This window comes from Quercus robur, chromosome 12, assembly GCF_932294415.1.
Source record: "Quercus robur chromosome 12, dhQueRobu3.1, whole genome shotgun sequence".
NCBI lineage: Eukaryota > Viridiplantae > Streptophyta > Magnoliopsida > Fagales > Fagaceae > Quercus > Quercus robur.
The window spans coordinates 10443454-10455772 of record NC_065545.1 but is presented as its reverse complement, the minus strand read 5'-3'; the positions used below and the strand labels follow the sequence as shown (position 1 = coordinate 10455772).

Here is a 12319-nt window from a genome sequence, read left to right as displayed (position 1 = left end):
CTTCTTGGGATCTGTACGAATTCCACCTTATCGAACTCCTGAGTCAGATGTTTCGTCAGCCTGAAGTATTTCTGCTTTCTCTCTTCCTTTGCTTCGTACTCCCCCCTGATCTGCCCGATCACTAGCTTTGAATCATTTTGGACTAATAGGTTCTTAGCTCCAAGTGCCTTTCTGAGCCTTAATCCCGTCAGTATTCCTTCGTATTCAGCTTCGTTGTTGGTAGCCGAAAATTTTAGTTGAACTCCATACTTGAGTATCTCTCCGTCAGGGGTGGTTATGACAACCCCTACTCCCCCCCCTCCTTTGGGCTGACGAACCATCAGTCTGTATGGTCCATCACTCTACTTCGTCGGTGAGACTGTCCTTGTCCGGAAAGGTGAACTCTGCGATGAAGTCTGCCAAAGCTTGCACCTTGATGGCTGTTCTGGGATGGTACTCAATGTCGAATTGACTGAGTTCAATTGCCCACTGGATCATTCTTCCGGCTGCCTCAGGTTTGTTCATGGATTTTTTGATTGGTTGGTTCGTCATCACCAGGATGGGATTCGCCTGAAAGTATTGCCTTAACTTGCATGAGGCTACTATTAACGCAAACGCGATCTTTTCAATCCTTGGATACCTGGACTCAGCCCCTTGGAAAGCTTAACTGGCGAAGTAAACTGGGAGTTGTTTCTTGCCTTCTTCTTTAATCAGGGCTGCACTCACTGCTGAAGCTGATACTGCCAGGTACAAATATAGGTCTTCCCCTTCCTTGGACGGGCTTAAGAGGGGTGGACTACTCAGGTAACGTTTGAGTTCTTGGAATGCTGCTTCACATTCGTCGGTCCAGGCGAAAGCCTGTTTCAAGGTCTTGAAGAAGGGTAGGCACTTGTCCGTAGCTCTAGAGACGAACCTGTTTAAAGCTGCAATCCTTCCTATGAGCTTCTGGACTTTCTTGACGGTCCTGGGCGATGTCATGTTGATTATGGCTTGCACTTTCTTCGGATTTGCTTCTATTCCTCTTTGGGACACCATGAATCCCAAGAATTTCCCTAAAGCTACACCAAAAACACACTTACTAGGATTCAACCTCATCTGGTATTTTTTAAGGGTGGCAAACGTCTCATTCAGGTCGTCCAAATGTGTGAGTTCTTCCTTACTCTTGACGAGCATATCATCCACGTATACTTCCATATTTCTGCCAATCTGTTGGCTGAACATTTTGTTCACTAGTCTCTGATATGTAGTTCCGACATTCTTTAATCCAAAAGGCATTACCTTGTAACAATAGAGTCCTTGACTCGTGATGAAAGCAGTCTTCTCCTGATCTTCTTCAGCCATCCTTATCTGGTTATATCCCGAGAAAGCGTCCATGAACGTCAGTAACTTGTGTCCGGCTGTAGAGTCCACAAGCTGGTCTATTCTTGGTAGAGGGAAATTGTCCTTCGGGCATGCCTTGTTCAGGTCTGTAAAGTCTACGCACATCTCCATTTTCCATTTGCTTTCTTCACTAGGACAACGTTTGCGAGCCATTCAGGATAGTACACTTCCTGGATGAAGCCTGCCATCAACAGCTTGGTAACTTCATCTGTGATTGCTTAGTCTCGTTCTGGGGCAAAGACTCTTCGTCTTTGCTGGACGGGTTTTCTTTCCGGGTTCACATTCAACTTATGCTGGATGACTTTTGGAGCTATGCCCGGCATGTCCTCGTGGCTCCATGCGAAGACATCTAGATTTTCTTTGAGGAACTGGATGAGTCTTGTTCTCATCTCAGGGCTTAGCGTCGTCCCTATCTTCGTCGTCTTGTTTGCTTCTCCTCCAGCCAGTTCCACTGTTTCCAAAGCTTCCATTTTGCCTTCTTTCTTCTCTTCAATCATCCATGTATGGTTCTCCTTTGCAGCCAGGATGGCCTGATAACACTCTCTAGCTAAGACTTGATCTCCTTTTACTTCGCTGACACCATTATCTGTTGGGAATTTCACCTTCAAACAGTAGGTGAACGTGGCTGCTTTCCATTTGTTGAGCGTGGGCCTCTCAATGATGACATTGTAAGATGAGGGGCAGTCTACCACTAAGAAGTCTAATTGACAGGTCAACTGCATCGGGTAGGTCCCCACTGTTACTGTCAACGTCACTATGCCCCTAGGATATACCCTGTCTCCGTTGAAGCTGACGAGGGGAGAGTCAAATGAGCGCAGTCTCCTTGGATCTAGTTTCAGCTGCTGGAAAGCAGGGAGGTAGATGATGTCTGCGGAGCTACCATTATCCACGAGGATCCTTTTGGTATTGAATCCCTCTATATTTAGCATTATAACCAAAGGGTCATTGTGGGGCTGCCTCACTCCCCTGGCGTCCACTTCACTGAAGGACATGTCCCAGTCTGTTTGTTGCTGCTTTAATGGAGGTATCGTGTGGACGCTATTCACTTGCCTTTGGTACGCTTTCTTAAGGGATTTAAATGACCTTCCTGAGAAGGGCCCTCCCATAATCGTCTTTATCTCCCCGATCACATCCTGTGGAGGTTGGGACGGGCGATCGTCACTCCTGGAAGAGGACTCATGTTGGCTCTTATTGCCGTCTTTGAACTTACTATATTCCCCCTTCTTTACATATTTCTGTAATTTTCCTTTCCGTATCAACTCCTCTATTTGCTCTTTTAGGTCCCTACAATCTTCTGTGTTATGGCCGTGATCCTTATGGAATCGGCAGTACTTGTTCTTATCACGGACGTTAAGGGATGAGTGTAATGGTCTCGGCCATTTGAGATAGTGCTCGTCCTTAATTTACGTTAAAATTTTGTCAACAGGCATAACTAGAGGAGTAAATCTTACCATCCAAGGACCTTTATCATCCTTTCTTCTGTTCCCGTCATTGTTCCGACAATTTGGGCGCTCCCTCTTTTGACCCCTACGCTCGTCTTCCTTCTTTCCCTTGTCTCCTGGCTTCTTTACATCCTTTATGGCTGCTAAAGCATCTTCAACATTTACATACTTTTGTGCTTTCAGGAGCATCTCTGCCATCGTCTTTGGAGGATTCTTCGCGAGTGAAGCCACGAGATCTCTGGATCTCAGTCTCGTTTTGAAGGTCGTCAGCTGTACCTTGTCATCAGCTTCGTCCACCTCCAGAGTCTCCCGAGTAAAGCGTTTCACATACGACCTCAGGGTTTCCTTCTCTCCCTGTCTAATGGTGAGTAAGTGGTCTGCCGGCCTTTATGGACGCTGCCCCCCTATGAAGTGACGCAGGAAGGCATTGCTCAACTGCTCGAAGTTTTCAACGGACGATGTCGACAACTTTGTGAACCATTCCCTTGCAACTCCTTTGAGAGTGGTGGGAAAGGAACGACATAGTATCTCGTCGGGTGGCTGTTGAAGACCTAGCGTTGTCTTGAAGGTATTAAGGTGATCCTGAGGGTCTCTGAGTCCGTCGAACGACTCAAGTTGAGGTAAACGAAACTTTGACGGCACGGGGCATTCAAGTACCGCCGCGGTGAAGGGCGAATCCGTGGCCCTTACCATTCTGTCTATGTTTCGATCTGTCTTCTCCTTGATGGCGTTCCTCAATTCGTCCATCTCCTTCTTCATCTCTCGAAGGAGATCTGAATTCTGCTCGTCCGAAGTAGTTGGTCTTTGATGAATACTCCTCCTATGGCTATCCCCTTCTCCCTCCATGTTATCCTTGGACCGATTCTCCTCTTGTGGAGCCTGTTGAACCTGTTGAAGCCGTAGCTTCATTTCCTGATTTTGTTTGGTGAGTTCTTCAATGGTGGCCACAAGAGCTTAAACCTGTTGGGCCAAGGCTGCAGAATTTGGATTGGGTTCCATCTGAATGTAGAAGTTGATGGAAACTACATTTTCAAATATAAATCTGAAAATGTCGTTCCCACAAACGGCGCCAAACTGATGAAGCGTGAGTTCGTCAGTCAAAATAGGCAAATGGAACCAACCTCCAATCTGCGTGAATGTATCCTCAAAGATGGTCACCGGTGTGGTGCCTGCCACAACGTCTCCGATGCCAAAGTTAGAGTAGGAAAGCACTTTGTGAAATGAAACAAATTAGCAAGATAATAATGAGTGTTTCTTAGAGTGTGTATATGTACCTTCTGTTGATAATGTGAGAGCTTTATATATGTGGCTTTGGCTGCTAGCCGTTGTGGTCGTTAATGCCTTTCTCAGTAACGCCTCCTGCCTAATAATGGGGCTTTTAATAGGCTCCCAACGATCTGCATGGCTGGTTTTGTAACTGCCAAAGTCATTGATTGACTATATTGAATGATTTCCCTATCCTTGTCAGTGGTGGTCGGTTTCTTCGTCATTCAAGATGACTTCGTCATGATTGTTGGCTTTGTCTAGGAGACGTAATCTCGTCATTCCCATCAATAATCAAATTAAAATTTTATCAACTTAGAAATTATAGAAGAAGAAAAATTATTTATATATATATATATATATTAATCTAAAAAAATTTCTATAATTAAAGATGCATTAAAGCATGTAGTGTAGTAATTAAAAAAGAAGAAGAAAGTTGTTGCTTTTTTTTTATATAATACACTACATGTAAAAAAATAAAGATTAGATAAAGAATTTAGATTGTAATCAAATTAAGATTAAATAAGGATTAGATGGATTATATGAAGAATTTGAATTGTAATCAAATTAAGATTTTTATCAATTTATAATTATAGGGGTATTGGGCTCAGGAGCTCATTATCCATGTATGGATTGGGCTAAAGCCCAAGCCGAGGACTAGAGATCATTCGAGAATGAGTAAACATTATCGAAGGAGTCTGTGTTAGTAGATGACGAGGTCAGTTTTGGTTATAATGGCACAAGAGGGCAGGCCGAGGACAAATGTCACCTTGGATAACCAAAGCCAAACTCCGAATAGGTGGTCTGCCGTCCAGGGAGACGTTCCAAGAAGTTCTGCTGGCACGGATAAGTATTGCAAAAACAAAGTACAAAGGGGAGTCTTAAAATATATAAGGAGAAAGCTACTACCACCGCATTAATTGTTCTGTAGCTAACTTTCTAGCCGCATTAATATGGAGGTGATACCTGAACAATGGCTTTCTACCATACAGCTACTACCTAAAGATTTTAGGAAGGTGCTGATGGGACAAGTATCAAAACTAATCATTTAGCCAGCACGTGGAGGGTGGAGATGAATAGAGAAAAGGGTATAAAAGAAGAAGGAAGCAATGAGAGAAGAGATCGGAAATTTGTAAGAGAAAGCACTGTAGCAGCTTGAACTATATCTATAACCATTTTCAATCAATATATACTAGAACAGACCTCCTCGGATTGTGCCGAGGACAAATTTACTTAGATAACTCCAGTCCATTTCTGTTTGATTATCTTTTAAAATTCATTCTAACTGTTATCCCATTTATTAGAGCCTAATTTTTTAACTCACTCTCTACAAATTCATTGTATTGGGCTTATTAGGCTTGGATCCATTCATACTTTGGGTCTAGTGTCCAAAACACGTCTTTACAAGATTTATAGGGAAAAGAATTATATATATTTTTAAAATAAAAAAAAAATCTAAAAAAAATTATGCAATTTGGTGAAGCCACTTGGCGCAACCACCACGTCTAAACCCAACTTTTATTATATAATATTATGCCCGTGTGTTGCACAGTTTTAGTTATAAACTTTTAGTATAATTTTACTGAGAAATAATAAATCAATAATCACTTGAATCTAGATTATATAAATTGCATAAAAATTATTGTTCTTAAACGTATCAAGCAATGACACAACATATTTATATGAAAAAATTCCTAAATTTAATAATTAAAAACACATGGAAACTTAACCAAAGGTATTTCATTTGCAAAAAAAATTAACATAATTCTCTTCTAACTTATCAGTTGTCTTATAATGATATTTTTGTAGCGCACACGTTTAATATTACTAACAACAAAAATAAAAATGAGATATGGTAACATAAAAATTTTACTATTCAAGAAAATTAATTTAATCTAATAATGTACATATAAGCATAACTCAAATACAACCTAGAAATAATAATTAAAAAAGAAGAAGATGAAACCCTTGTTGTAGGAGGAAATACAAAATTTGATAATTCTTAAATAATAAATAGATAAAGCCTGTATATATATATATATATATATATATATATATAAGATGAGTACAAATAATTCATAAATGCAAAACCAAACAAAAGAAGAAGAAAAAAACTAAATATATTTTTGTAGGATAAAAATGAAGAATATTATAGAGATAGAAGGATAAATCTCCATACCTTTAAGTTTAACTGAAATAATAATTGATGCGGACAAATCATGAAACTGAAATATTTATAAAAGAAGGTGAAATATTTATAGAGATTTATATAGTAGATTTCATGGATTTAAATTACCTTTTAATGACTAATAAGCAAAACCATTAAAAAAAAAAAAAAACACACACACACACACACACTCAAAAATAACAAAGAAGAGAAGCATACCTGTAATAATATGGATGGTGGCCTTGATAAAACATTCTACTACAAACAAAACCAACTCAAATAATAACTAATGACGGACAGATCATGAATGTGAAATATGTATATAGGCTTATATATGAATTTCATGGATTTAAAATTGACTTTATGACTCAAACAAAACCATAGATAACAAAATCAAAGATAAGAAACATACCTTTAATAGTGTGCATGGTGGCTTTGATAAAATATTCTACTACAAACAAAACAAACTCAAATAATAATTGATGCCTGACAAATCATAAAGGTGAAATATTATAGAGGTTCATATAATTGATTTCATAGATTTAAAATTGCATTTATGACTCATAAGCAAAACCATAGAAACAAAAACAAAGAATAAAAACATACTTGTAATTGTGGTTTTAATAAAGTATTCTACAGTCTGCTGCAAACAAAAAGAGAGATACAAACTTATTATTAATAATGGGGAGAGAAAAAAATTGATGAGAACAATAAGTAGTGTTTCTACCTCCAAAAAAATCAAATTAAAAAAAAAAAAAAAAAAAGAAGAAAGAAAGAAGTCGTTACTGAAGAAGTTGTGCATATAAATATATAAGAATACACTAAAAAAACCGTATATATAGAGAATTTTCAATTGTGAAGATATTAGATTTCTAATCAATTTAGGAATTATAAGAGAAATAGAATTATTAGGAAAAATATATATGTATTAAAAAAATTATCACAATTAACGTTAAAAACAGAAAACAAAAAAACAAAACACAAAACGTAAACACTAAATTCATCACTCAAGATGCATGTTTATCCAAAAAACTTGGAAGTTAGGATTTGGGAGAGTTCTAATAGACATAGAATTCAAATTATATTGAAGTTAAATTATAAGAGAAATTATTAGATGGTTTGGAATTAAAGAAACACCCATCCTATATGAAATTCTAATCAATTATATATTGTTAAAAATGTTTCTATCCAAAAAAAAAAAATTATATATATACATATATAAACGTGTATTTTTTTTTCCTAAATTTAGTTAGTTAGTTAGTTAGTGGCATACAACTACTATATCTAAGAGAGACCAAACTAGTTTGAAAAACAAAAACAAAAACTATTTATCTATATCTTTTCTAATTTAACGTCTCATGGACTTTTTTTTAAAAGGGTCTAGAAAAGGAAGGATACGGGTTGTCTTGGAGTCCAACTAAGGAGGGATACCTTTTGAATGGCTCCAATGACTGCAAGATTTGTACTTTGGATGTGTCTGCTAATCCCAAAAAGAAGGTGCTTTTTGCATTGCATGTTTATAGGGTAATTTTCCTATCTCAAATTTTACATATTGGTAGTTGATAAATTCTTTCAAACTTATCATTTTCTCCTTGGTGTTTTAACAAAAAAAGCAATTTTTTTTTTTTGTCATATCAAACTATTTTTTTTCTCTACTTTTTTATTCTTTGGATAAACTTCAAAATTTAATATAGAATTATGATTAATGTTAATATAGATATAGATTTCTAAATACATGAGGCATAAGTTAATTGATAAACATGAGGCTTTTTAATCTAAGATTTTTCGGATTAAGTGCCTGAAATACAATTATTTTGTTTTTATCTACAGAAGAGTTCTGATTAATTGATATGAGAAATGATATGTCCACAACAATTTCACAACAAATCTTAAGTGGCAAGTTGTTAGTGGTTGTTATTGTTGAAGCAAAAAAGTAATCTTAGTGTTAGGTTCAATTCGAATCAATAATAACTAACCACCTATGATTTGTTGTGAAAATGTTGTGGACATAGTATTTCTCAATTGATATACGTGAGGTTTGCCTTAATTGATATAGGGCATTTCAACTAAAACTTTTCAGATTAGGTGTCTAAAATATTTTTTTTTATCTACAAATTTTATGTTAGACGTTGTTCGGGGGCCTTTTTCGGTTCCTCAGCCACGTGTGGTCCGTTGGAGGGATGGCCTTACTAGGCCCGGGTTCTTTTTGGGGAGTTGCCTCCGGAACTCAACATTGGGCCACGTGGTCTAATGGCTACCGATGTACTTTTAAGCCTACAAAACCATTAAAGCCAAAGTCTAAGAATCACGATAATGGTCGAATAAATATATAATATGTATTTGATATAATAGCTTTGATTAGTAGTTGTAACATTAGTTGAAATATAGTATTTATTCAAAAGTAAAGTAATCATGTACTTAATGATGTAAATTTAAAGATATGGAAGCAAAGTTACTTATTTCTAATGGTTTGCAACCCAGCTGTGTAGCATCCGTGAGGTGATGGGATTCCAGCAGAATGCTAGCAGCAGAGGCTAGTTAAGTTTGCCCCTCTTATCATGCATTTAAATGAGTTTAAGCCTTGGTTAATAGTTGTAATAGTAGTTGGAGTAAAGTAATATGTATTTAAATGTGAAATAATCATATACTCAATGATGTAAATTTAAGGATATTGAAGCAAAGTCACTTATCTCTGATGGTTTGCAGTCCAGCTGTATAGCATCAGTGAGTTGATAATATCCCAGCAGAATGACCCCAGTGGTAGAGAGGTAGTTTGCCATGATAACTTCAAGATTGAGGGGGGAAAATTGGTGCAACTGGAGGGAAAGAGAGTATGTCCAGCTGTGTGTATGGGCCGGCTGAGCTTGCCCCTCTTATCATACACTTAAATGAGTTTTCCCCTTTAACAATGTTCTTTTAGTTGTTGTGAAGTTATGAATAGTATTACTTTTCGTGAGAAGGGCTTTTGTAAGATGTAATTTGTGCCTTCTAAGAGAAGGGCTTTTGTAAGAAGCAGTTATGCCTTCTAAGAGAAGGGTTTTGATATGAGATCTTGATGCCTTCTAGGAGAAGGGTTTTAGTAGTAAAAGTTCATGCCTTCCATGAGAAGGGCTTTTAGTATGAGTGTTTGATATCTCTTGAGAAGTGTAGAAATGGTAAAAGATATAGATGTTTTGTGGGATGTAGTATTTGTGATATGTATGATATATGGAAGTATGAGAGATGTGGTGGTTAAAGACAGTAAAAATATGAGATTATAACCACTGGAGAAGTTATAGAGATTGCTTTCCAAGAGAAAAGATTTTGTAAGAGAAGAGTATGGAGATGCGTTTAGGTATTTGGAGATAGGAGCAGTAAGATAGATGTAGAAGAGTATTGAGATGTGTTTATGGGTAGCAAAACAATAAAATTTCAAAGTGAGAGAGTATGAGAGTGGAGTTTAGAAGAGTTGTGGTGTGTTATATGTAATGGTGTAGTAATTGTGTATAAGATTGTGTAAGAGAGGTGAAGAAAGAGATGTTTAGAGATATGGGCAGTAAGATATATATATTTTCAGAATATGGAGAGTGAGATAAAAAGTGTAAGAGAGTAATAGTATTGTAGTGTGTTTAGCAATGTTGCTGGGATTTTCTGCTAGGATTGTATGAAGGCTTATGAATGGCATTTATGAGCTAAGGGCTGAAGAGTTTACTTCCTAATTTAGAAACTAAAAAACTCAGAAACTTAGAACTTCATTAAGATCTTAAGAAGATCCTTAGAGGGAGAGAGAATAGAGAAGTTTTTTCGAGAGTTCTCCTCCATTGGTGTCCCCTTTTAGGTGTTGATGAAGGGTTCCATTTAGCTGAGTTTAAAGAGGTATTTTAGCAAATAATATCAGCCAAAATCTGTCTCAAATAGTAATAAATCTTCAGAGAATCCATCTTAAGATTTGGCCAAAAAAGGTATGTTTAGCTTTAAGGTATTCTTGCTGTTTCGGGTAAGAGCTGCTGGGGAAAAAGCAACAGAAAAGGAAGGTATTTTAACAAGAGAAAGGTAGTTTCAATAGTTGGTTTTGGTTTTAGCCAAATGTGGAAAAATCAGTAATGTTTAGGTTGTTGGGTCAGCTGTTACAGCTGTTCTGAAAAAGGCTGTCCTAACTATCAGGAAAAACTGTGATAGCTATGATGAAAAAACTATCCTAGCTGTCAGGAAAAGCTGTGACAACTATCATGAGACAGTTGTCATAGCTGTCATAAGATAGCTATTTGCTTTGGGCAGAAGCCAATGAGGTCAGATGGGTGATTTCAGACCGCTGGGGAGGTCATTTCCTGGATTTGGCTAAAAAAATTTAAGATCTCTATAAAGTGGTGGGTTGTGCTAGTAGTGTTGGGCTGCTTCCTGCTGCACTTAGGCCCAAGTTTTCTGGATAAGGGAGTTGGGACCGGTCCAACTGCAACTCAATTTGGTCTTATTGAAGAAGCCACTTGTTATGAGTGTAAGAGAGGTAATATGGGCCGTGAGTTTTGATTCATTGCTTAAGCTCAATTCATATGTTGATGTTGATGATGTCGTGGGGTTATGATCCCAATTGATGAAGAGGAAATGTGGACCATGAATCCGCCTCTTGAAGTAAGGATCTCGTGGGCCATGTGAGCCCAATCCATGTAGTTGAATGAGATATGAGTTTATTTTGGGTTTTAAATATATTTACCAAAAAAATCAATAATATGTTGATGTGGCATGGGTTCCTAATGAAGTAATGTCACATGGGCCTCAAAAATGGTCCTCAACAGACGTTAGTTTAGATTTTGCTATTTCCTCTCATCACACGACACAAAATTTTGTTCATATCAATTTCTTCAATGTGGAGGCGTTTTGTTCATATAACTTCTTCAATTATATATTGTTAAAAAATGTGTTTATCAAAAAAAAAAAAAAAAAAAAAAACAGTGTGTAATTTTTTCTAAAATTATTTTTTATCTATAATTTTAAATTTTAAATAAAATACTAATGGTTATACTATCCTAATCTAAGTAAATTAGTTATCTTATCCATGTTTCTAAGGTTTTTTATTTATTTATTTATTTATTTTTATTTTTTTAATACGTGTCTTATCATTTAAATATGAAAAAAATTCTACAATATTTATTAGACTTTTATTAGTAATACATTCTACAGGTAAAAAAATAAGGATTACATGGATAAGATGAAGAATTTGGATTGTAGTCAAATTAAGATTTTTATCAACTTAGGGATTATTGGAGAAGAAAAATTATATATATATTTTTTAAATCTAAAAATCTAAAAAAAAAAATCTGCAATTTGGTGAAGCCACTTGGCGCAACCACGACGTCTAAGCCCAACTTTTATTATATATTATATGATTTCACCAAATAAATTTCCTAATAAAATGTTTACTCTCAAAAGTTTTGACCTTTTAATAAGGGAAATTATTGATTTCATATACACCTGTAATTTTGTTTTGTCATTTTTACATGCAACAACATATTTCTAAAACACTTGCATGGAGTTTTTCCTCTTGTTTTAATGGAAAATATATATCCCTACTATGCTATATTTATGGGTAAAGAAAGTACTATTAAGAGTTTCATATCTTACAAACAGTATAAGCTTGTAAGGATAATTAACGAAGATGGCTAGACTATTGTATCTTGGGAGTGGCACGCAAATGTTTAGTCTACTACACTGAAAAAACCCGTAAATGCGTGTATCATCTCAAGATAGTGACTTGGTCCACTCCTCAATCCTGCCATCTAAAAATATATATGAACTTACGGTAATTTGCTTCTAATGTTATGAGACTACTTTGAAGCATCATCAAAGTAATATCTCTCATTGTTCTCTAATTTTATGGTAAATTATAATTTATACGATATGTGATTATTTAATTGATATTTTGAAGATTATTTATTTGTTAATTATTGTTCTTAGGAACAAAAAAAAGTAGTTCCTAGCAAAGACCCTCGCACCCCCTTTTGTCAAAGTGAGTTTTGATGCAGCCATTAGTGAGGATAGAGTTTTGCATAGTAGCAGTGGACAAAATCACACCCCACCCACCCCCCCCCCCCCCCCCCCCCCCCAAAAAAAA

At 36.3% G+C, this 12319-nt stretch overlaps 1 protein-coding gene across 1 annotated transcript; it reads right to left on the bottom strand.

The window, feature by feature from the left end:
- Positions 1–1577: 1577 nt before the first annotated feature.
- On the bottom strand, positions 1578–2999 carry LOC126708120 (uncharacterized). Its single transcript, XM_050407937.1, has 2 exons — positions 2811–2999; positions 1578–2756 (listed from the first exon to the last, which is right to left on the bottom strand). The coding sequence occupies exons 1-2, from the start codon at positions 2997–2999 to the stop codon at positions 1578–1580; spliced, it is 1368 nt and encodes a 455-aa protein (XP_050263894.1).
- Between the last annotated feature and the right edge of the window lie 9320 nt (positions 3000–12319).